Here is a 26,662-nt window from a genome sequence, read left to right as displayed (position 1 = left end):
GTATTATATTGTTACCTTTAATAACTGCGGCGTTATCATTATCATAACATGAAATGCAAATTTCTTTAGAAATTTACAAAACAAAATTTTGAGACATCTTCCCATTGAGGCTTTGCACATTCAACAAAGACAAGCATTAGGTGCCAGCTTTTTCATGGTCAACTCCTGTATGTGAACACTGAACAAGCTGTGTACTTGCTTACTGGAGTTTACACAGATTTATTCAGGTTGTCAGACAAGTACAGAATTACAAAATACATTTTCTATATAAGTGGCCTACAGCTCATGTGCAATCTAGGCAAGTTAATTTTTACGTAACTAGTATTGAAGATTACTTTCTAAAATGTTTATATTGAATATTATATCATGTATTTACAAATAACAAATTCTAAATCAAGTCAAAGCATTTTTTGAACTGCAACTCAATTTTAAAATAAAATCCTAAATGATCAGGATAGATACTTACGTCAGTGTTCGAATGCATTTAGCAGAGTCTCGGATATCCCACACCTTAATATAAGATGTGGAAACAGAAAATACCAAACTGGAATAACTGCAGTATTTGACAGACACCACGTTATTGGGATGTCCACCAAGAGACATGATCTCTTGCCCAGTTACGAGGTTCCATACTTTACAAGTGCGATCTGTTAAATGTTTACAGAAAGGAATAATGGAGTTAGCCTGCCATTTGTTTGTACCCTAGAGCGGAACAAATGTATAGCTATTCTCTCCATCCACCCCCCGCCCCGCCCCCCCCCCCCCCCCCCCCCCCCCCCAGATATGAAAGGTTAACTGTTTCTCTCTCCACAGCTGTTGCCTGAATGGCTGAGTATTTCCAGCACCTCCTGCTTTCCTAACAAAGCATCAAGTAACGTATCCTCTCCTTGCTTCCTTGTATATACAGAAGAACACAAATAAGATTCAGGATCTAGGCATGAGACCTTGCTAAACATACAGCTAGAGAATAGGACTGACCTCAACAGATTGGGGTTAACTAACCAAAATCTCACTATTGGTACAAAATTGACCAGGAAACTCTGCACAACAGAAAAGATCTCCAAGCCTGTTGTCTCAAATGGTGCTTCCAACCAAATGCGATCTTTCAAAGGATAGGCAGTCTAGAGCTGTAAAAGTTTCTTAGCAGTCATTATGTGGAGTATTATTTGCTCAAATAGCACTTCAAAGTAATTCATTGTGTGAAATGCCTGGAGGAGCTTTTCCTGTGATAAGGCAATTTGTAAATACTTGAGTGAAGCTGAATTAATACTGTACTGTCTAAATCAAAAAACAATTAAGAAAATTCACTTAACGGTGGATCAAATTTAAACTAGCAAAGTGAGGGTGCAGCCAGATAATATACGAGGCAATGCTCTGATATTTACGGGGTGGTGAAAGGGTGTGGAAGAGTGCATGGAAAAGCTGACAAAGCTGGGAACTTGGCAAGGGGCCACAGATAGGCAACATTCGGAGACGGTTTCCAGCAATCAGAAGAGATTCTTATTTTGTGGCGAAGTTGTTGATCATGGCAGGGTCTCGAAAGAGGCTGCAATCAGCAGAGCAGAGTCTGAATTCCTTAATGAGTCGGGGAAATGCCTACTCCTGTGTATACCTGAAGCACTTTCTTTCTTGAGGCTGGCAGATTCCGTCTCCTTTTCATTGTCGGGATTGCCGAAGCTCTAGGAAAATCATTCTGCAACTGTTTCAGATTTCTACAGTGCAGTTTGGAGTTTGATTTAAATGTGAATGAAGGATCCCACCTCCCAAGGGAAGTGCTACCCAGTGTCATAAAAATAATAGTAGGCACATATGTGGTAGGTTAGAGATGGATTCCCTAGTTTTTAATTTTTAACCCCACCCAACCTTCTTTCTGTTGGGGAAATAATATGGAGAATACTATACATTTCATGTCATCTACTTTCTCCTATATTTTGAAGCAAATTTTCTCACCTTTTGCTCCAGTGAATAGGAGATCATCTGTTGCATCTAAGCATAGCACTGCTTTGTTGTGTCCTTCAGCTATATGATTGCAGTAAAGGGGTGCAATCTTATTGCCTTTGGAACTGGGAAACAGGTTAATTATTCCCCTGTGAAAAGAATGGTAATAAAACTGGTGGACCAATAACATAAAAGATCTTGCAAGATAATCACAGGTCAACAGGATAGACAAAGGGAAAAAAATTGCACTGCTCACATTTATTTTTAATTAATGAAATAAAATGGTATTGGATTGCACTGCATTATCCTTTAGGCTCAAGTAAGCAAATTTATACAAGACCAAAACAAGTGCCCTTTGTTTTTGCAATTTTCTGCCAAATGTGGGACCTCACATATATGGATTGGTCTGAATTCAGAGGATAAAAATTGATAAACATGATTGGCTGCTTCTCATTAGCTCTTTGCTCGTCATTCACGAGTTTGATTGGCATGCTATCATGTGCTCCATCCACCTCTATAAAGATCTAGGTTAATTTACTTTTCAGTTTTCTCCCCTTCTTCCTTTTCCCCTGAAGGCTGTGGTTCATGTTGAGATATAATTCCATGAGTGGAAAATCCTTCCGGCAAATAGCTGTCAATTCTCTTACATAGTTGTCACTAATCTTTAATAGGATTAGTGATAACTAAGCAAAAGTGACATGCCTGAGAATTGACTAGTCATTCACCAAAATACACCATGATAATAATTTTAAAGAATGTATGGGACATCATTTTACAGCAGCAGTAATGAGGAAATGAGCCAAAAATCTTTGGTGCAGACAGCATGATGTATCATTTGGGCACTCAAAAATTGCATCTTTAAAACGGAACTCTTTTAAAAACATGTAGCTAATTTTACTAGTTCTTATGCTTTTTAGAAAGCAGCCAACATGTTTTTCTTTTCATGTATCTAATTTCATCATTAAAAACATACACCGCAATTTATGACTTCAGAGCTTATTTTATTAACAGAGGAAAAGTTTCACACCTACAAAATGTGAAAAGTTAGTTATTCTTCAGCCACCAGAGCTTTCCAAAAACAATTTAGGGCACAAAGCAAAAGTAAATTTAACAAGCAGCACCAAAAGCAGGGTAATCATCCAAACAAAAGCAGCAATGTCACCAATTGCTCATCTCCTGAAACAAAAACACCAACCCCTGAAGAACTCCCATAAACATTTCAGTACATTGCAATCAGTCCAATTAGCATGCGGGTGATATTAGAAGCAATGAGCACTAGTGTAGAATGTGCTGACTTGTGAGCAACAAGTTATACAGTGTACCTTTGTACCTCCGACATAGAGGAGTCACTTTCATCTGACCTACAATAAAACAGCGATGGAATTGTGAAGACACACAAAAGAGGAAATTATCTGATTAACTCTGCAGAATAACTAAAAATCCATAGTATGGTTGGTAGCTTTAGTAATTTAAGTTACCATACTGTAAAACAATTTTAGAAAAAAAAACAATGTACCTCTTACTAATATATCTATTTCACTTTGTTAAGTGCCACAGAGTCAATACCTAAAGATCTAAAGAATTGAGATGAAGAAAACAATTAGGGAGAGGAAGAGAGAGGAAAGTGAGGGAAAGATAGGAAAAGACACATAAAAAAAATATTTGGAGTGACAAAATATTCAGAGTTGAATCACAGAGAACTATTATCTTTATTTGCAATGATACAAACATCAATTAAACTATGAATTAGACATAGTTTGTTGAAAAACTACAAGTTACTTACATTTTTCTAATTTTGTTTCCTAATGCTGATTTAGATACTGGATATTATTTTGGAATGGCACTGCAGCCTTCCAACAGAATTAAAAAGGCCAATAGATGCCTCATCAATATTCAAAAGAACAACTAACATGCAAATACCAATTTAATAGATCTTTTGACCCAAGATGTCTAATCCAATATACTGTGGCAAATAGTAATCAGATTTGCATGCAAATATTAATGAATCCACTGACAATTTGGAATACTTATATAACCCAAATGCTGTTAAGAACTCGAACTTAATCAACCACTGACCTGGCCGCAGAACAGGCATGCAAGCTACACAAAGCTTGAACACATACATTTCTTTCTATTAAATCCCCAAATTTTATTTTGCCCTGAACAAAGCAAGGCACGTGGGGAGAAAAAGAGACACCAGGAGTGTGGGACAGTAGAGAACGTTTTAAACTCCTAAATTGCCCTCAGAATGACCAACTAACAAGGAAGCAGAAACATGGAAGTTAAATGCATATGCGAATTATCCACTTTCTCCATAAGCTGCCTACTTGAGAGTTCATCTTCCCCAACAAATGGAGATAAACAATTTTGATGTTACTTATCCACCTTGAATACCCTTTACCCAAAACTGCATTTATTTTCTTCTTCTTCCAGTCCTCCATCTATAGTTCTCTGCAAGCAGCAGCTCAAAATTATTTTACCTATTAAATGCCAGAATAGAAAACGCCAACAAATTTAAGTTACAGATGATAGAAACCAAAGAAAAGTTAGAAACAACATTCAAAAATGCACGGTGAAGGACCACAAATGTTAATGGTCATATTTTAAAACATTCCATTGTGCCCAAATAAATTCCAACATTTATTACCAAATATGAGAAAGTGATCCCAGTCAATCTTAAAATGATTCAGTATTTTACAAATGTAGAGAAGCCCATATGGCTGTTTTAATTGTTCTGAAAATCAAAATTCACAACTTTAGTAGAAAAATATCATGAAATGTCAATTAATTGTAACAAGAGATGATGGCCACGGCAATTGAGTGTCAATTTGGTGCAAAATGTACCGATATTTTCAGAGAAACAAATTTTTTTTGCCAATTCATAAATATCGATTGGGATGTGACTGCCGTTTTAAAGAAATTTATGGTATGCAGTATCCTATTTTCCCAATCAGTCTCTGTTTTACACAGAAAGGATACCACCTTCTAAGTAATCTCAAAAAATTCCTTCAAGATAGAATATTAAACGGTTGTAAGGGCTGAGTGTCTAGTTCGCTGAATGATCTAGCAGCAGCCAATGTATTGAATTTCCATGATCACCTCTTGGAATTCACTATTGGACCTTTGTTCACAGAACTGCAGATTCAGTTTTAGAAGATAAGCAACATGGGAGTTTTTTTTTTTAAAGCAGCTCTCTTGCCTCATTTTTCTGTGCCTACTTATGGTGTCCTCCCAAAGGTTGGTTGTGGGCCAGCAACCTCGGTAGAATGGGGTCCATGGGGTTCAGAGCACCCTGAAGGGGCATGATTATTGCAGATTTGTTTCTCCACCTCCTCACAGCATGATTTTCAGGTCTGCAACACTGTTCTTTTTGGTTATTTTCCACAGTGTTCGGCCAAATGGTGGACTTGTGCCAGAGGAGCAGTAAGGCCAAAGTCTGGAATTTTGGCAAAATTACTCCCATGATCCTGGCTGAGGATGCATGTTTGACATACATCAGAGGGTTCAAAGGAAAACTGACATACTTGTTTTTCGTCCCCTCTCAGTTGTTTAATTGTCCACCATCATTCATGACTGGATGGGGCTGAACTGCGGAGCTATAATCTGATCTGCTGATTGTGGGATCACTTAGCTCTATCCATAGCATGCTATTTCCACTGTTTTGATGGCATGCGGTTCTGTGCTGTAGCTTCATCAGGTTGGCACCTCATTATTAAAGAATGCTTGGTGCAGCTCTTGGCATGCTTTTCGTCCTGCTTAATATTAGTGCTGGAATGTAGGATATGCCAGCCACGATGTTACAGCTTGTAGTGAAATGAAATGCTGAATTTACTGATGGTCTCACATGTGTCAAATTTTGAGCTGCTAGATTGGTTTTGAATCTCTATAGGAAATAGACTTGCCTGCTTTCATTTTATCTTAAAAATCCCATCGAGCAACCATAAAATTCCTGGATCATTTCACCTCCCAATCCCCAACCTCTGTAAAATTCAAACAGGCAGGAAGGAAGCTTCTACGTTTGACACACTTTAAAATATATTACTATAGCACTTTGAGGTTGTGTTACATTGGGAGGTTTTGTTTTCTAGACCCAGAGGCCCCATCTGGCTGGATGTAAAAAAATCCCAAAGGCACTATTTGAAGAGCAGCAGGGACGTTTATAATATTGTGGCTGCATTCCTCCCTCAGCCACCAGTGCAAGATGATTATCTGGTCATTCATCCATTTCCGGTTTGTAGGACTTTATGTAACCAGTGACTACAAGGAAAACATTTTGGAATTCCACAAAGGCATGATGTGGCAGGAAGCCTTACTTGCATACAGAAACAAGATTTCTTATGTTCATTTAATTCTTTGAGTCCTTGTTTTTCCAGATTTGAAATGCCAATGCTTTCTATTGCGATAATACCTAAATGGCCCAGCAGGCTACTCAGTTCAGGGCAATTAGGGATGGTTAATAAATGCTGGCCTCGACAGCGACACCCATCCCATGAACGAATTTTTTAAAATCATCAACATTGAAGGATTATATTGTGTTTGTTGGAAGTTTAAAAGTTAATATTGATTTTTTAAAAACTCATTTTTGGCACATTTTGAAATTAAAATACAAAACGCCAACCACTGGATTGCTAGGTAGTAATTTGCTCATCAAGAACTGAGCAATTTTGCGCAACATTTAGGGGTTCTCAGTACTGCATTTCTTACGATTAAAAATTGGTTGGTTTAATTGAGATGTCAACCTTTTCTGCATGTTGGGTGTCTCAATTCTATTATTTTGAGATCTGCACAAAATAGCTAAAAGCAGAGTTGATGCATCTAGAAAAATCGCAAGGCACATGCAATTTTCAAATAATTAATGTGTTATTGGACTATAAATGGACAACATTTAATCATAACAGTCTCTGCATAAACAGCAATTGTCACACAGTATTTTGTGTGCATATTATGGAGCTTGCTGCTCACTATTCAGGTAAAATATTTCTGACAGAATGACTGCTCCGAGAGAAAAGTGTATTTATTATAACGGTTTTCCTGGGTAAAGCAATCGATAATCTGGTTACACCTAACTGCAACAGAGACAGGAATAAAATAGGTATACCTATGTAAGTCTAAGAAAAAGGTGAGCTAATTTCCTTGGCCCAATTTTTTTTTATTTTATTTTTTTTAAAAAGGGGGATCGACAAATAACATTAAACAAAGGCCAAGTTTATTCGGAACCTCTTTAGAACAGCTTCAAAAAAGGTGCTACACAATTTGAACAAACCTTAAACAACTGATTATTTGCTTCTATAGTGAAACCAGTTAGGTGGCAATTTTGTGTTTTTTTTATTCGTTCACAGGACGTGGGTATCACTGATTAGGACAGAATTTATTGCCCACCCCCAATTGCCCTCGAGAAGGTAGTGGTGAGATGCCTTCTTGAACTGCTGCAGTCTACGTGGTGTAAGTACACCCACAGTGATGTTAGGAAAGGAGTTCCAGCGACAGTGAAGGAATGGAGATACATTTCCAAGACAGGATGATATGCGATTTGGAGGGGAACTTACAGGTGGTGATGTTCCCATGCATCTGTTGCCCATGTAATTGTGGGTGGTAGAGATCGCGGTTTAGGAAGGTACTGTTGAAATAACCTTGGTGAGTTGCTGCAATGCAACTTGAAGATGGTATATGCTGCTGCCATTCACATGGCGAATGTGGTGCTGATCAAGCAAGCGGCTTTGCCCTGGATGGTAGCGAACTTCTGAGTGTTGTTGGAGTGATACACATCCAGGCAAGTGTAGATGCGTACAAGTTCTGGGAAGTCAGGAAGTGAGTTACTCTGCAGACTTCCCAACCTCTCACCTGCTTTTGTAGCCCACTATTCATATAGCTGGTCCAGTTCAGTTTCTGGCCAATGGCCCCAAGATGTTGACAATGGTGGAACCAACAATGCTAATGTCAAGGGAAGATGTTTGGATTCACTCTTTTTGGAGTTGATCATTGCCTGTCATTTGTGTGGTGGAAATGTTAGTTGTCACTAATTAGCCCAAGCCTGAACATTGTCCAAGTCTTGCTGCATATGGGCATAGACTGCTTCAGTACCTGATGGCTTGTCAATGGTGAACATGCTTGCAGATGATTGCACAATCCCATTTCTGATGTTATGATGAGGGAAGGCAATTGATGAAGCAGCTGAAGATGGTTAGGCCTCGGACACTACCCCGAGGAACTCCTGCAGCGATATCCTGGGACTAAAATGATTCACCTCAAACAATCACAACCATCTTCCGTGTCAGGTATGACTCCCACCAATGGGGAGTTTCCTCACCATTAACACCAGTTTTGCTCGGGTTCCTTGATGCCATACTCGGTTTTATGCTGCCTCGATGTCTAGGGCAGTCACTTTCATCTCACCTGTTTTGCCCACATTTGGACCAAAGGCTGTAATGAAGTCAATGGTTGAGTGGCCCGGGCAGAACCCAAACTGAGCATCAGTGATCAGGCTGAGTAAGTGCTGCTTGATAGCACTGTGAACAACACCTTCCATCACTTTTCTGATGAGAGCGAGCAGACTGATATGGCGGTAATTGCCTAGGTTGGATATGTCCTGCTTTTTTTCGTACAGGATATTATGAAAGTCTGGTTATAATTATCATGTAAATTGATTCCTATTTCTAATTCAGAGACTGCAGGTACATCAATAGTCTGCCAAGGCAGAGTTAGACAGATTATTTTTCAAAATTATGCTTCAATTCATTGAAAGTACTTCCTTGCTTGTGACCACTAGCTTTTGTGATGGATTGGACATAAAGAAATGTGGAGAAATATGAATTTTAACATTGTGGTTGGGGTATGGACAGTGTCATAAATGAGGAAAGCAGAGCTTTGCAACCTCTTCTGAATGAGGTTACACGAATCTTGAACAATATCAGATTATTTTGGATGATGAATTCGAGGTTTATGACATTCTCCATAATATTAAGAATAAACAGCAAAATATTTGATAATGAGGACTCGGTATTCAAATATGAAGGGCAATATATTTATTAATAATAATAATAACCCTTTATTGTCACAAGCATGAAGTTACTGTGAAAAGCCCCTAGTTGCCACATTCCGGCACCTGTTTGGGTAAGCTGGTACGGGAATTGAACCCGCGCTGCTGGCCTTGTTCTGCATCACAAACCAGCTGTCTCGCCCACTGAGCTAAACCAGCTATTTGCTTCTGAATGCACAATTCTACACTGGTTAGCTGCTTAGACTTTATTTTCCCGTCAGTTAGTTTTTTTTAAAGTTCATTTGATATTATGTCAGATTGACATTTTGCAAATTCATGGTCAAACTAATGACCTAATGCATATTTAAGTGTCTATTCTATACAGATCATGTTAGCAGCATGACCACTCACTATGAGACTATTGATTATGACTGACATATTCTTGTGAAATTCGCAATGTCACAAGAATTAATGAATTTCCCAATATGGTTTTAATACTCAGTTGATTTCAATGGAAGCTTTCATTCACAGTAATATTTTCATTGTTCCCAAGTACAAATAAGGCAGATTAAATGTCTTGGCGAAACTTACTGCAAACTTTGACAGGAGAAGGTACAAATCAAACTAAACTTTACAATAGTGAAACGATGATAGCGTTGCACTGCAGAAAAATTAAACTCACAAAACATTCAAAGCATGCTGTATTTTTTTAGAAATTAAAGATCAATCATTTTTATTTACTGCAAATTAAATGTGTGCCTTCATGAGGCCTCAGCAGTTTAGGAACATACAACTTAGGAGCAGGCTATTTGACCTTTCGAGTTTGCTCTGCCATTCAGTAAGATAATAGCTGATCTGGTTGTGGTCTCAATTTTCCACCTGTTCCTCAATGCTGAAGTCCCTTGCCCATCAGAAATCTGTCTAACTCTGCCTTGAATAAAGTTTTTTTTAAAAAAATGTTTTTATTGGCATTTTTCAATTTTGTAGAATGATATTTTTAACAAATGGTGTATCTGGTATTTACATGTTGTCCAGTTTCTTATTTACGTACATATTTCTGAATATACATTCTTCCCGTCCCCCGCTTATCCCCCTCCCTGTCCCCTCATTGGTAGCCCCCTCTTCCACCCTGGGTGTCCTACTGCTGAGCTCCTTTCCTTTTTTCTGTGGCTTTTGTTGTTGACCTTGTGGGTTCGGGGTGTATCCTCATCCTCCCGCCCCACTTTCCCCCCCCCATGTTTCTCCGTGTCCCCCTTGGGTTCCCTCCTTATCTCCTCTCCCTTCCTCCTTTGTACTTCCTCGTTGTATGCATTCTTGCCTGCTCTCTCCCGTCTCCCTCTTTCCCTAATCACTGTTAGTCTCAAAAAGGTCTTGGAACAGGCCGACGAATGGCCCACACTTTGTGGAAGCCTTCTTTCGACCCTCGGATGGTGTACTTAATCTTCTCCAGGTGGAGAACTTCCGACAGGTCTGCCAGCCAATCTGCAGCTGTGGGTGGTACTGCTGATCGCCAACCGAGCAGGATTCTCCGGCGTGTGATTAAGGAAGCAAACGCAATAGCGTCGGCCCCCTTCCCAATATGTAGCTCTGACTGTTCTGATACCCCGAAGACTGCCACTCTCGGGCACGGCACCACCCTCACCTCCACAACCTTGGACATCGCCTCGAAGAAGGCTGTCCAGAACCCTACATGTCGGAGGCAAGCCCAGAACAGGTGGGCGTGGTTGGCCGGGCCTCCATAACACCGTTCACATTTATCCTTCACCTCCAGGAAAAATCTGTTCATTCGGGTTTGGGTCGAACCCTCAAGAGAAAATTCTCATCTCAACCTTAAAAGGGAGATCTCTAATTCTTTAACTTTGTTCCCTTCTTCTAGTCTCCCCCACAAGTGGAAACACTCCCCCAATATCTACCTTATTAAAGTCCCCACAGGATCTTAATGCTTCAATAAGATCACCACTCACTCTACTAAACTTCAATGAGTATGGGCCCAAACTGTTCAACCTTTCTTCATAGGATCATCCCTTCACCCAGGAATGATCTGAGTAAACCTTGCCTGCGCTCCTTCCAATACCATGAGCTGGATTCTCTGTTTTTGGGACTATGTCCCCATGCCGACATTTAAAACTATGGACTTTCACGCCAGAAAAACTGGCGTGAAAGGGCCATATTCCTAGTCCTGCAGGGGGCTAGCAGTGAACTAGCGGAAATCCAGCAGCTTTTGCTGCAGGTACTGTCCCCCGCAGTTCCAGGTTAGAGGCCGCTCATGCGCACGGTGGCGGCCTCGCCAAGCTCCATGGCGGACTCAGGCCGCAGAGCTGGACCCTGAACATAATACCCCCGGTCGATCGCGCGCCCGACCCGGACGCCCGCCCAAACATTGCCCGGCCACATACAAGGCCACCCCGCCCGCCGATCAGCCCCTGACCAGGGCTGCTGTGTACTCAGTCTGCAGCCGCCACCCTCATATTCCGACCGGCAGGACAATGTTAGATATACGCCGTCGGGATTCCAGTTGGTCGGGGGCGGAGAAGGGCGGGGCGGGCCTCTGGCAATGTCTGCAGGTAGGTGATATGCGGCGTGCCATACTCTGAGTACGCCACTTTTTGGGGCCCGCAGAATTGGGGAACTGGTGCCGGTCCCAATTTTGTGCGCCAAAATGGTTTCACCGTCCTGGCGCCGGCCGCAATTGCGGCGTCGGGGTGCGGAGAATCCAGCCCCATATCTTTATTTCAAATAAAGAGATCAAAATTATACAGCCTTCCAGATGTGACCTCACAAATGTCCTGCACAGCTGCGGTAAAATGTCCCTACTTATATATTCCATTCCTCTTGCAATAAATACCAATATTCTATTTGCCTTCCTCATCACTTGCTGTACCTGCATACAACTTTCCCGATTCATTGACCAGGACACCCAGATCCCTCTGCACCTCAAGACTTCTGCAATCTCTCTCCATCTAAATAGTATACTGGTTTTCTATTCTACCTGCCAAAGTTAACATTTTCCCACATTTTCCTCCATTTCACCCCCCCCATTCATTTAACCTGACTCCCAATTATTTGACCTTACGATATCCCTTTGCACTGGTCTACTTCCTCTTGACAACTTACTTTCGTACCCATCTTCGTGCCAGTGGCAAATTTAGCTACCTTACATTGAGTTCCTTCATCCAAATCATAGATATAGATTGTAAATAGTTGAGGCTCCAGCCCTGATCCGAGCCACTCCACTCGTTAAAGCTTGTCATCCCAAAAAGGACTAGCTTATCCCTACTCTCTACTTCCTGTGTCAGCTAACCAATCCTTTATCCATGCTAATATGTTATCGCTTACACCATGTTCTCTCATCTTGCGTGGTAATCTTTGATGTGGCACCTTATCACCTTTTTGAAATCCAAGTACACCACATTACAGCTTTTCCTTTACCCACTTCGCTTGTTACTTCCTCAAAATACTCTTAACAAATTAGTTAAACACTATTTTCCTTTCACAAAGCCATATTGACTCAGCCTGGTGACATTATGATTTTCTAAGTATCCTACTATAATCTCCATAATAATGGATTCTAGCAATTTCCCTTTGACAGATGTTCGTCTATAGTTTCCTACTTTGTCTCCCTATTTTCTTGAATATATGGTGATACATTAACTATTTTCCAATTCATTGAGCCCCTTCCAAAAGCCAAGGAATACTGGAAGATTATATATCTATAACCAATATATCTATTATTTCTCCATCCACTTCTTTTAAGACCAAAGCCATCTGACCCTGGGCACTTGTTAGCCTTTAGTCCAATAGCTATCCCAAGACCATTTCCCTAGTGATGTTGATTGTTTTAGGTTCCTTCACCCTGTTCAACTTTTGATTGTTGTAGCCACCTGGGTTGGCCAAGTCCCGCTTTAAAATGGAGAACAGCAAAGGCTGAAGGGAAATTCAGCCAACACAGGCAGAAACCAGCAGGTGCAAGTTACTGTGTATTAAACTCTGCAAAAGCCCAGACAGCATCGATACGAGCAGCCATCTGCATAATAATGTAGCAGCCATCTACATACTAATAAGCGATCCCCGGGAACAATCGCAACATTTGGGACAAACAAAGCTAAGCCAGACTCCCCGGCGCCAGCAGGAGCCAACACAAAAGAGGTTAATGGACACCTCAAGACCACCTCAAGACCGCCCATCAATCAGGGAACCGCTTCAGTATTGTAACAAAGTCCAATCACTTGGAACCAGGTACAGGGTCCGCTCCGAAAGGCAGGAAGCCCCTGGGGACTTTAAAGTTAAGCCCCCAAGTTCAAATCGTTCTTCTTGACCGGGTCACTCAGCAACGCAAACCAACCTTGACCGTGACCGGTTCAACTGCCGCCGATATCCAGTAAGTCTGAAGTCAACGCTCGCTACGAGATAGGCGCTCCTAGCTACCAATCCGTACCAGCTTCGAATCCCGCAGACTCAGAACCCGAACGAAAGGCCATTTGTTCCCCTGACCTGGGCCAGTCCGAAGCTAAGTATAGGCCTGTTAGTTGTAGAAGTAGCTTTGTGCACGAGTACCGATTACTGTGTATAATAAATGTGCTTTGATTTGAATCTGACTAATCGGTGTATTGAGTTATTGATCATTACTTGAACTTGAACCTCGTGGCGGCATCATATAGATACCTGGCGACTCGAGTGTAAAGGTTATAAAACAGAGCCAATTGAACCAACCAAAAGTTAGCAACATATTACTGGCGACTCTGCCGGGACCCGAACTAGAAGTGGCTTAACCACTTCGGGAGAACCCAAAAATTTGAATTAGAGATCCAATTGGGAACAGAAAACCACAAGTGTTCAAGCAGTTCTGATCAATCCTCATAATTCGGAAGCGTGTTAAATGCAAGCGTAACGAACAGGGCTATAAGGTAAACTGATAGATTTTTTGTTGCGACAAAACTGTCGGGAGTTTGTATTTCAGAAGTTAACGAAAGCCGTACCTGTATTTGCAGCACCGCCTTAGCTCCCCTGTTCCAAATTTAAAAGAAGCATTCAGATACAAAAGATGGCAATGCAACGCCTCATGAACCCAGAAGAATTTGCGGTCGCAGCGACCAGCAGCAGTAGAGTAAGACAATGTCCCGTATGGGAGGAAGAAATCAGGACGTACCTCAAAGGGAAAGGATGGCCCCTTTGGAGCGAATTCTGTAGCAATGAGGAAACAGGTCCCGTGAGTATAGGACATACTTGGTGAGAGAACCTGAGCGAGATTCACAAGAAGAGCTTAGGAAAAGCTCGCAAGCCGATGGCAATCGTGTCCTGCTTGGCACAATTGCGAGGCACAGAGGAGGTTGTTAGAACGCTCCGAAAAGAGATAGAAGGCATACATCGAATGAGTACGGTCGATGTTAGTGAGGTAGAAAGAGAGAATGTAGAGTTAAGGAGGAAGTTGGCAGCAAAAGACGGAGAGGTGGATGATGCCAAGTGGGTACACCAGTCATGTCTGCCGCACTTAAGCAGCTTCCAGTCCCAGTATGAAAAGGCCTATCAGGACACGCAACGTGCAGTCCTGGTATGAGAAGAAACCGAGAAGCAGGTAGAAGCATTGCAGAGGCAGTGTAGTGACCTGAAGGCAGCGTTAAGAGCACTCCATGCTGCCACCACGGAGCAAAGGCAAAGCTCACTAGACCATGCAAAGTGCCGGAAGCAGATTGCAGAGCTGCAATCGCTGCTTTCAGTTCAAAAAGGATTCCAGGAAACCATTGGAGCAAAATTAGATGAGGAAGACGGCCCTGATTGGGAAGAGTTAAATGAGACAATGCAGAGATATGTTCAGGGAACATGTGCGCAGGGAAAGCCCCAAAAGAGGAAAGCGCCCCAACCCCCACAGAGCAGATAGCTCAGGCTCCAATGAACCCAGTCACCACCCACCGCACAGCCACATTGGACGATACAGAATTTCTGTACACTGCCCCCTTAACAGTGACCCAATTACGGGACGCATGCGAGAAAATCACACCGTTCCTCCCCACCTCAGACCCCCACCACTTCTTTTCCAGAGTAAAGCAGCAGGCGACCAAGTACAGCCTGGATGAGCGAGAGCACGTAAAGCTCAGTTTTGAGTCTAGACCCTTCGGTCGTAGCAGCCCTTCCCGACCCACAGAATGTAGGAGGAGGCAGCCTTGCAGAAATGCATACCGCGGTCCTAGATGCGATCAGGTATAACCGGGGTGACCCCGTAGATGGCCTCAATAAATGCAGGCAAAAGAAAACCGAGCACCCCACAGCGTTTGCTGGACGCCTGTGGATCCAATTTGCAGCAGTTTTTGGAGACTTAGACCGCGCCCATTTGTCCCCAGACAACATGGCCAAATGGACCATGCACCCTTATCTCCCATGCCACAGAAACAGGACAAAAAGCTTGTGCGAATTATGATCCCCGAGCAGGCTCATAATGAGAAATGGGTAGTAAAACGATTGTCCCGTGCCTGGGAGCAGTCTGTACAAAACAAACCCGCAGTTAAAAATCCCGAAGAAAAGCAGGCCGACGCAGACATACAAGCAGTTAAAACACACCAGCATGGGTAAATGAAAGCAAGGAGAGCCCCCCACCAAAGTCACAGGAGTGTTACAACTGTGGACAGTTGGGACACTTTGCAAGGGAATGCAATGCCCCACGAAAGCCACAGAGAGCGCAGCAGACGGGCACTCTAAGTAAGAAGAAGACAGCCCATACATAGTGTGAGCGCCCGTTCAGATCAGATGGACCTAAACGGAATGGACTGACGGTGTTCGGGCTCCCCCAGTTGGGTCTGCGACACCCTTTGGGATAGGTCCGGACGACCTGTAGTTGCAGCGAAAATACGGGGACAGCCCATAGAGTTTCTCAGGAGGGTCCCGCACCACAATAAATTCCTCCACCATGTTCCAAAAGGACACGTGGTCCACTACAGCCACTATCACCCTCAGCGGCTTTACAGGCCACTCACAGCAGGGACACATCACAGCCCCTGTACCCATTCAAATCGGCAACATCACCACCAAGCACCCCATAGTTTTAGTCGATCTGCCCCACACAGCAGAACACATTTTGGGCATAGACTTTATGAATTCCCACAATCTATCCTTGATCCAGTCAACCAGTGTGCCAGGAAAATGGCAAAATCTGCAAGAGCCCCCGCAACGCTCACAATACGCCGGCAAAATTAGCTCAGTAGGCGAATTTTGGTATAACACGACGACAATTAGCATGGACAAGCAGGTTAGGGCAGTTTTACAGAAGAACAGGACAGCATTCGCGACCCACAAGCACGACTGGTTCAGTAGAATCACAGGACCTGACCCTAGACCCCCAAAACACTATGGATTTCCCTAAGAGGCAGAGGGAGAAATCTCAAAGGTAATCGACAGCTTATTAGAGCAGGGCGTACTTAGATCAGTAGCCTCCACTAATAATGCCCCGATTTGGCCAGTGAGAAAGCCCAATGGAATATGGCGACTGACCATCGATTACCGGGAATTCAACAAAATCACCCCCGCAGCAGCCCCCACAGTAGCCACAAGTCCCGAGACCATGCTCAAACAGGGACTCAACTCTCAATACTTTATGGTTGTGGACGTCAGTAATGGATTCTGGTCCATTCCATTGGCAAAGGCGTGCCAGTACAAATTTGCCTTCACCTTTAAAAATCAACAGTACACGTGGACAAGCCTTCCACAAGGATTCCACAACTCCCCCTCCATTTTCCACCGACAGCTGGTAAATGGTTTATTAAAATTTTCTCGCCCCGAATGTCTGGTCCAGTACGTAGACGACCTACTACTGCAGACAAACACCAAGGAAGAGCACATCGAGCTTCTGTCCGAACTCCTGGAACTCCTACAGAAAATTGGATGTAAAGTAAACCCCAGAAAGGCCCAGATTTTGGAAAACAAAGTGATATATTTGGGTACAATTATCACACATGGTAAACGCGAGATCGAGCACAAAAGGATTTGACTCGAATGCTAAATTGCCCTTTCCCCAGAACGTTTCAGCCCTCCGGTTGTTTTTAGGACTGGTTGGCTACTGCCGAAACCACATTGACGGTTTCGCCAGCAAGGCAGCACCCCTCTCAGACCTCCTAAAGAAAGGAGCCCACTGGGAATGGCTTCCGCAGCATACGGATGCTGTGGATACGTTGAAAAGAGCACTCATAGCAGCCCCCGCACTACAGGTTCCAGACCCACTTTCCCCCTATGCGATAGAGGTAGCAAGCACAGACCGCACCCTTTCGGCCGTGCTCCTTCAGGAACAGAACGAACAGTTAAGGCCCGCTTACGCCTCCAGAGTTTTAGATGCTGTGGAGCAGAAATTTTCAGCCTGTGAAAGGCACCTGCTCGCAGTTTTTTGGGCAGTACAGTATTTTTTGTACATTACCGGACTAAACCCCATCACAATTCTCACGGAACACACCCCCACCCAACTTTTACTGGACAGATGACTCAAGGACGATACAGTTAGTCAAGTAAGAGTAGCCAGATGGACCCTTCTTTTGCAGGGACGGGACATCACCGTTAAAAGGACAAAGACCCACACTTTATTAGCCGACAACCTACAGTACCCCGAACCCCCCACGAATGTGAAATTATCTCTCCACACCACAACACAGGCCCCTTTATTGCTAAAACCCCCCCCCCAGAAAGATAGGTAGTTCACCCCAGAGCCCCAAGCACACAGACACGTGCGAACCCATAAAGATGTATGTGGATGGATCTTCCACAATATTAGAAGGGAAGCGCATAACAGGATGCGGTATTTACGTCGAGTACGCGCCCTAGAAGAAATTGCAATAAAACTTCCAGGACACTTCGGCGCGCAGGCGGCAGAATGCGGCCATCGCATACATAGCGGAACACCCAGATTCCTTCCCCAGCCCAGCAGACATGTATTCGGACAGCCTCTATGTCTGCAACAGCCTTACGGAATTCCTACCCCCGTGGAAAGCAAGAGGATTTGTTTCCGCAGACGGAAAACCCCTCCCCTCAGCCCCATTGCTCCGTCACATTTTAGAGCGAGCACCGAACAGGACCTTTGGGACAGTCAAAGTTCGTAGTCACCATCGTTCCTCCCCGCCTGGAAACGTAAAAGCCGACGCACTGGCTAAAGCAGGTTCCAGGCATGGATATTTTTGGACACCCCCCGAAAGCGCACCAGTGAATGCAGTTCAGGTCTCGCAGACTAATATAGAGGATTTAGTGCAGGCCCAGAAGCAGGACAGCAATCTCAGGGAGATTTTGAAAGGAAACTATCCAGCCCCCTATGAGAGGTTTAAAAATGCTCTGACCGCATATGACGGTGTGGTGTTAAAAGACACCCCTTATGTGGTTCCTGAACAGGACAGGAATCAACTGATTTGTTTATTCCATGACGGTCATGGACATCAGGGAATCAATCCCACTACAGCCCATCTCAGGCAGCTCGGTTGGTGGCCGAGTTTAAAGGACGGTGTAAATCACTACATTGAGAATTGCCTTATCTGTGCCCAGAACAACCCGGACAGAAATGCCAAAAAGGCTCAGCTCAGTCACACCCGACCCGTTAATGGCCGCTAGACTAACCTCCAGATTGATTATATTGGACCATTGTCCCCTTGCAGGAATGGTTCTAAATATGTACTCGTGGTGATAGACACGTTTACAAAATGGGTGGAAGCATTCCCATCCAGAACAAACACGGCAAGACCACAGCCAAGATCCTAACCCACATCTTCACGAGATGGGGACTCCCCCGCAGCATTGAATCCGACCAAGGTTCCCATATTATCTCTGTGCCAATAGGTGGTGTCTAGTTCTGTGGGGACGGAATCGGGGTCGTCATTGTAGGTCGGTGGTGGTCTTGACGTGTTATGAAGAACATCCTCACGATATTTTTCATAACCCAAAATTCCACATTGCATACCACCCCCAGTCGAGTGGTATCGTGGAGCGCATGAATCGGACCCTAAAATCCACCCTCAGAAAAATGGTCCAGCAAAACAATACCACTTGGGACTCAGTCCTCCCCTTTGTGCTGATGCTTTTGCGAAATACAGTTTCAACTTCCACAGGTTACACCCCACACACCCTCATGACCGGACACCCCATGAAAGGCACAGAATTTTTATTAGGATTAGATTTGACCAGCCCCGAAGTGACGGCCCTCACACACGAGAAACCAGTAGAACAATTAGTGGAAAATGTTAAAACGGCTCAGCTAGCAGCCGCAGTAAAATTGGGCACAAGAAAGAAACAGAGCAAGGCCTGTTTCGATAAGACTGTGCATACGACTGAGTTCAGTGTAGGACAGCAAGTCATGCTCTCCGTATACAACCCCAGCACATTCATGTCACCAAAGTATTCGGTCCATACTCCATTCTGGACAAAGTAAGTCCTTCCGTCTACAAAATAAAGTACCCCAATGGATAGACTGCGTGGTTCCATATCAACCAGCTGAAGGAATATGGAACACAGTCTAACCACGCACGCACATCACGTCATGCTCGACGCAGCAGACCACGCCCCGTCCACAGCCAACGTAACCCTACCCTCCCCCAATACGTCCAGCCCAGCCACGGACTCAACCTCGACTCTACCCCCAAAATATACACTCCGCCCCGGAACGCCCACAGACAGCAGCAGCAGCGACAGCAACTGTGACTCAGACAATAGCCACAGCACAGCTCCCTACTATCCCCATGCAACAGGACCGACACCCAGAGAATCTGACCACGATTCGAGTGGTCCCTTCATGATCACTTTCCTAAACAAACCCCACCACCGACCTACAATGACGACCCCGATTCCGTCCCCACAGAACTAGACACCACCTATTGGCACAGAGATAATTTGTACAGACTCGTCCGGAATGATGAGAGCGATCCAAAATCACACCATGCAGCCCAATCAGCCCGGATACACTCGAGAGTTTGGCATCCGGGAGAAGATGACGACCTTGAGTCTGACTCCCAAAGCGAGAACGCCTTTGCGACCCTGTTCGCAACCGATAATGGAGGTGTCCAGATGATGTTTTAAAAGGAACCACTTGGGAGAAAACGGGGTTCTTTCTGATGGAACCTGCAGCATGTTTGATGTTGTTTGTACTTGTACTGTTAAATGTTGTATGTTAGACCGGAATTTTTTTTTCCCCCACAGCCCCACGCCTTATTTTTCGGCCGAAACCCCGGAGAACTTGTCCGCAGAGACTTGTTAATGTCCCAGACGCCAGTTCAGTGGAACTCATCTGTCGACGGAAACACAGACCCCCGTTCATAACTGCCCATCTGGTTCGAAGGAAGAACCAATACGGCAACCCCCCACGGTGACTACATTTCTTGCCCGTTCTTGTCGGTTGCTCAAGCAGTGGAGAAATGGCATTGGGACCCGCCCTGCCTGGGAACCCCCCCTCTGGTCAGCTACGCTCGGGTAGAGCACACACGGCACTGGTCGCCGTCCTACCCGGGGACTCCATCCAAATTGTACCCGTCGCAGCCCATACGCACCTCATTTCGGCAAGTTTTGTTCAAAAAGTTCTCTTTTGTTTTCAGGTGATCCTTAGGTTGCCAACCTTATGCTATTTACATCTCAAACATTTGGATGGCAAATCGCACAGTCTGCGAGACGGCTCGCACTGGTTCAGTATTTCTAAGTGTGTCTTGTCCTGAAATTCGGTTTTTGAAAAATAAAATGAGGGAGTCACACATAGTGACCAATTATAAAGGGAGTAATTGGCACTAAAGGACAGACAGGCTATCATACGAGATATTAAACCAAGATAGTAAAAGACACTATGCTTGATCCCACAGAACCAGAAGCTCCAGAAGAGAAGAGAAGACGAAGAACCATGAGGACATCCTCCGCGTGGCTCATAACCCTAATGGACATTTGGTTGCGCGCGAACGCGAACCCCCTGACCTCAACCCCCCCCTCCTCCCCCCCCCGAGCCGTTAATGATTCACTTCCCCACAGTACCCAGAGCCCAGTCACAAGCGACACCACACCATCTACCACCGCCTACCACGCTCGCACTCCGGTATATAGAATAAGATCCTCTATTCTCGGATACGACCAGACGCCCGACCCCCGTGATCTATAATAAAGAGCATTCGTCTGCGATTTGTTGTAAATAAAGAAATGTTCATGAGCAATTGTACAATCCTGAGCTTGACTGCCAAGCCAGAAAATATGTATAAAACTGCTATGATTTTGTTTGTATGGTTTAGGAAGTTAGTGTGATGAAATGTTTGAGTGAGTGTAGTTTATTAAGGATAGTTAGAGGTTCCGATTTTCTTGTTTTGTAATGCATGTCCCTGTTTGACATAGCGCCCCTCAGAATTGTCAGTTAACAATTTTTTGCATAGTTATTGTCAGCGTAGAGGCCATAGAAGAGTGCTCGCCGGGTCAGGGAATGAAAACCAACGCAGTTATGTGATCCTTCACGCTTCGCGTTAGGATCACAAGGAGGGTGTGTAGCCACCTGGATTGGCCAAGTCCCGATTTAAAATGGAGAACAGCAAAGGCTGAAGGGAAATTCAGCCAACACAGGCAGAAACCAGCAGGTGCAAGTTACTGTGTATTAAACTCTGCAAAAGCCCAGACAGCATCGATACGAGCAGCAATCTGCATAATAATGTAGCAGCCATCTACATACTAATAAGCGATCCCCGGGAACAATCGCAACATTTGAGACAAATAAAGCTAAGTAAGACTCCCCGGCGCCAGCAGGAGCCAACACAAAAGAGGTTAACGGACACCTCAAGACTGCCCATGGATCAGGGAACTGCTCCAATTTTGGAGAAATCGAACCAAGCAATTGGAACAAAGTCCAATCACTTGGAACCAGGTACAGGGTCCGCCCCGAAAGGCAGGAAGCCCCTGGGACTATAACGTTAAGCCCCCAAGTTCAAATCGTTCTTCTCGACTGGGTCACTCAGCAACGCGAACCAACCTTGACCGCGACCGGTTCAACTGCCGCCGATATCCAGTAAGACTTAAGTCAACGCTCGCTACGAGATAGGCGCTCCTAGCTACCAATCCATACCAACTTCGAATCCCACAGACTCAGAACCCGAACGAAAGCCATTTGTTCCCCTGACCTGGGCCAGTCCGATGCCAAGTATAGGCCTGTTAGTTGTAGAAGTAGCTTAGACGTAGAATTTGTGCATGAGTAGCGATTACTGTGTATAATAAATGTGCTTTGATTTGAATCTTACTAATCGGTGTATTGAGTTATTGATCATTACTTGAACTTGAACGTCGTGGCGGTATCATCAAGATACCTGACGACTCGAGAGCAAAGGTTATAAAACAGAGCCAATTGAACCAACCAAAATTTAGCAACATTGTCACACATCTTTGGTAAGTTTTAAGTCTTCTACAGTAAAGACAAACAAAATACCTGTTCAATGATTCTGCCATTTCCTTGTTTTCCATTATCAATCTCCCGACTCGCGCTCTAGAGGACTAACATCAGCTTTAGTTACTTAGAAAAACAGATATGAGGAATTTCTACATCACCAGCTAACTTTCTTTCATACTCAACTTTTAAAAAAAAGTTATTCTTTGCTGGTTCTTAAAATCTAACAATCCTCTTACCTACCACTAACCTTTGCAGATTTGTACAATGCATGTTTCAATTTGATACAATCCTCAACTTCTTTATTCAGCCTTCACAAAAAGTATTTTCCTTACTGGGATAAATATTGGCTAAGAGTTATTAAACATCTCCTTAAAAGTCTGCCACTACATCTCTACTATCCTACCTTTTAACCGGGTTTCCCAGTGCACAGAACAATACACTTCACTTTAGCTGGCTCTGCTTTTATACCCTTATAATTACCTTTATTCAGGTTTAAAACACTAGTCTTAGACACAACTTTACCCTTCAAACTGAACATGTAATTCTATCACATTGTGATTGCTGTCACTTCAAGGGTCCTTTTTAGGTGACAGTGCAACCTTTTAGAGATGTAATATTCAGCTTCACATGAATTCTTTGACATCTAAACCTCTCAATTGATTTCTTTAGCTAATATTTCATTACACTCCTTAGAATAAAGCATTAATTAAATTAAACTTAACGCAGCAAGTTATCTAGTTATCCAAGTTAAGCAAAAACAACTTTTCGCTTAGTCATATTTTATACAATGGAAAAGCACCAAATACGTTTTTGTAGTTGCAAAATACTTAAGTGGAAGAAAAGTAATTGAATAAGATAGGCATTGGCTCCTGAATTCATTAGCCCTGTATGAAAAATTTCTTACTGTTTCTGCTCTTTAACCTTCATTTTCTCTCCTGCCAAGTTGCCTCTATCATATAGCTTCCTTCTTGATAATGGCGACGATTCAGGTACTTTCTTTTCTGATGATGGTGGTCTGGATCTAAAATCAAACACATTTTTAAAAATAAAAATGTAATAATTTAATGCCCCAACAAGGTGATTGCAAAATCCAAGAGAAAAAAATAAAATTGTGGATAAAACCCAAATCAACTAAAGTAATTATAAATGTTCTATTAATATACTACAGAATGTTATCCTGCTTCAAAAAAATCTATCTCATTACTTGCTAAATTAATGGCACACAAAGTTAACTAATTTCCCCTGCTATTACTCATCTCTGCTTCTGCAAGAATTATTATTGCAATTCATCATGTAGTAAAAGAAAAATTGGCATCAAACTTTTTTTTACCTGTAGTTTTGGTCCAAGTCAATAACTGCACTCGGTGATCCAGGATGTGGTAATTTCTGCATATTTATTCTACAGATCAGTTTCTCAGACACCAAAATATTGCACAGCTGCTCTATGCCCTTCACCACCATTCCCTGCCTCTTAAAATAGCATCTTGAGCTGATATCTACAAGCAGACTACCCAACGCCATTGAAATCCTCATCATAAAGCCAGTAATAAAAAGCTCCCTTGTTTGTATTTATTATTTTTGCAAGTAACGCATGCATTTAACATAATCTAAGCCAAATGCAATTAGATTCCAGTAAGAAAATATCAAGATTTCATGCAAAGCAGCAGAAGTATTACATTACTGCTAGCTGGATATATTGCTTGGAATACAACATAGCATGTTAGTATCAGGTTTATTTTAAACTGAACTGTTTTAACTTTGATAATTTTCCTTTGAATGAAATTACATTGCAGAATTACATTGTAAAATGAGTAGTATAGCTTTTTGGAAATGGGCAAGATTGAACAAACTGATAATCAATATATGGCAAAATCTTTAAGGATTTAAGATTTATTCTTCCAACACAAAAGAATGTACTATCTGAACACTTCTTTCTAAAATTCTACAAGTATCATTAATGAATCAATGTGTGGTACTATAAAGAATAGCATTGAGCTTTGTATGCTGCTCTACCAGGAAAATAAAATTAAGTCAGCTTGCCAAATAAAAACACTTAACCGAGTTTGTTAAAATGTGACACTGATTAAATTCTAATTTTAATTTTTTACCCTCAATACATTTGAATTGTGACAGATTAAAGATGATGATTTTCAATTGTTCTCCCATTTTAAAAGAAAAACCCACCTCAATGGCAATAACATTTAATAATAAATGAAAATGAGTGAAAGGGTGTCACAAAACAATGAACACAATTATACAGTTTCATTTTCTGTTTTAAAAAATTATAAAAATACACTAAAATGCAAATACCAGACCAGGTAATTGCAATGTGTTTATATGTTTGTAAAGGTTGAAATGACTGATTAAAAACAGTTCACCTTCCATATCAAAAAACCCCAGAGTCTTTCATGTACATCAGGTAACTCACAGGGCACTGTCCTGTCGAAGACCTTGTCAATAGCAGCAACTGTACAACTGGTTCATTAATGACTTGGACTGTGGCATAGAAAGTCATATATCCAAATTTGCTGATGATACAAAGTTAGGGGGCATTGTAGACAGCCTAGATGATTGAATGAAATTGCAAGGAGCTATTGACAGACTAGGTGAATGGGCAAATTTGTGGCAGATGGAATTCAATGCAAGCAAATATGACGTTAGTTAAAGTACTTGGTGAGCCCAGTGATAGTGGCCACATTGAAGATTTGGAGGCAGTTTAGACAGCACTTTGGACTTTTGGTTGCGGCTATGCCGAGGTAGGTCGCACGTTCGGCGGCTCCCGCCGGGAACGGACTTTTGGGCTCTTCAGAGGGGCCCCAACGGCAATTGTTCGACAGCTCCCAGTGTGGGAAGGTGACAGCAAGGTTCCCCGGGCACTATATGGATTGGACCAGGAGTGGAGCGGTTAAGAAACTGATCCAGGTGCAACGGAAAGTGCAAGGGAGGAAAAGCAAGATGGCGGCGGGTGGAGACCAAGCAGTGTGGGCGCAGTGGTCGCAGGAGCAGCAGGAGTTCCTTCAACGCTGCTTTGTGGAGCTGAAGACAGAAATGCTGGCGCCAATGAAGGCGGCGATTGAGAAGCTTGTGGAGGCCCAGAAGGCCCAAGGGGCGGTGATCCGGGAGGTGCGGCAAAATGCCTCGTAGAACAAGGATGAGATCTTGGGCCTGGCGGTGAAGGTGGAGGCGCATGAGGCGCTGCACAAGAGGTGGCAGGAAAAATTTGAGGACCTGGAGAATAGGTAGAGGAGGAATCTTCGGATTCTGGGTCTCCCTGAAGGAGTGGAGGGGCCCAATGCCGGGGCATATATGAGCACGATGCTCAATTCGCTGATGGGCACAGGAGCTTTCCCGAGGCCCCTGGAGCTGGATGGGGCTCATTGGGTCCTGGCAAGGAGACCCAAAGCCAACGAGTCGCCAAGGGCTGTAGTGGTGAGGTTCCACCGCTTTATGGACAGAGAGTGTGTCCTGAGATGGGCCAAAAAAGAACGGAGCAGCAGGTGGGAGAACACGGAGATCCGAATCTCCCAGGACTGGAGTGCGGAGGTGGCTAAGAAGAGGGCTGATTTTAACCGGGCTAAAGGCGGTGAAGTTCGGGATGCTGCAGCCAGCGCGATTGTGGGTCACGTTCCAAGATCGGCACCACTATTTTGAAACGCCTTATGAGGCATGGACCTTTATCCAGTCTGAAAAGTTGGACTCAAACTGAAGGTTTGTCGTGGGGGGATGTTTACTGTGTTTACTGCGTTTGGGGAATGTTCTTTTTGTTTTGGTTGTTTTGGTGCTGGGTGGGGATGGGTGAATGGATTTGATGTTGGGTCTGTGGGAGTGTGTGGGCGTCGGTGTTGGAGGGGCAGGGCCCCGCGGAGGAAGAGGGGGGGTGGAGGCCCGGGGATGGGGAGTTGGGGTAAGGCCGCAAAAAGGAGCTGCGCCAGAGGGGGCGGGGCCGGCTCAGACGGAAAGCGCGGGCTTTTTCCCGCGTCAGGGAAGGATGGGGGCGGGGCCGAGGGGGGGGGCGGTGCTGGAGAGGGGCGCACACTGACTGCCAAGCGGTGGGGGGATTCTCACACTGGGGGTTCGTGGAATGGCGGGAGAGGCCGGGGTCAGCAGGAGTCAGCTGACTTACGGAAGTGTCATGAGGGAAGCAAAATGGCTAGATGAGGATCTAGCGGGGGGGGGGGGGGGGAAGAGACTGGGTTGCTGCTGCATTGGCCAAAGGGGAGTTGGAAGTAGGAGGTAGTCGAGGCGGGGGTCCGCCGCCTGGGGGACTGGAGGGTGTGTGAGGCGCGGGCACGTGGCTGGCATAGCAAAGGAGATGGCTAGTCGGCCAGGGGGGGGGGGGGGTGGGGGGAGTAACCCCATGATTCGGCTGATAACTTGGATTGTGAGGGGCCTGAACA

The 26,662-nt window shown here is 43.9% G+C and overlaps 1 protein-coding gene across 3 annotated transcripts in view; it reads right to left on the bottom strand.

The window, feature by feature from the left end:
- kif21a (kinesin family member 21A) overlaps positions 1-26,662 on the bottom strand; it is a 189,137-nt gene that overhangs the window by 10,244 nt on the left and 152,231 nt on the right. For 2 of the 3 annotated variants that reach the window (XM_072471655.1, XM_072471656.1), the window contains 4 exons: positions 23,170-23,286; positions 3,261-3,299; positions 1,951-2,087; positions 467-647 (listed from right to left, as the gene is read on the bottom strand). In XM_072471655.1, the coding sequence (XP_072327756.1) occupies positions 467-647; positions 1,951-2,087; positions 3,261-3,299; positions 23,170-23,286 (474 nt within the window). The remainder of the gene's footprint in view (positions 1-466; positions 648-1,950; positions 2,088-3,260; positions 3,300-23,169; positions 23,287-26,662) is intronic. The other variant, XM_072471658.1, reaches the window with a different exon arrangement.

The sequence above is a fragment of the Scyliorhinus torazame genome, chromosome 13, assembly GCF_047496885.1.
Source record: "Scyliorhinus torazame isolate Kashiwa2021f chromosome 13, sScyTor2.1, whole genome shotgun sequence".
NCBI classification, from domain to species: domain Eukaryota; kingdom Metazoa; phylum Chordata; class Chondrichthyes; order Carcharhiniformes; family Scyliorhinidae; genus Scyliorhinus; species Scyliorhinus torazame.
Note: the sequence above shows the minus strand (reverse complement) of the source record. Positions and strands in the feature narration are given on the sequence as shown.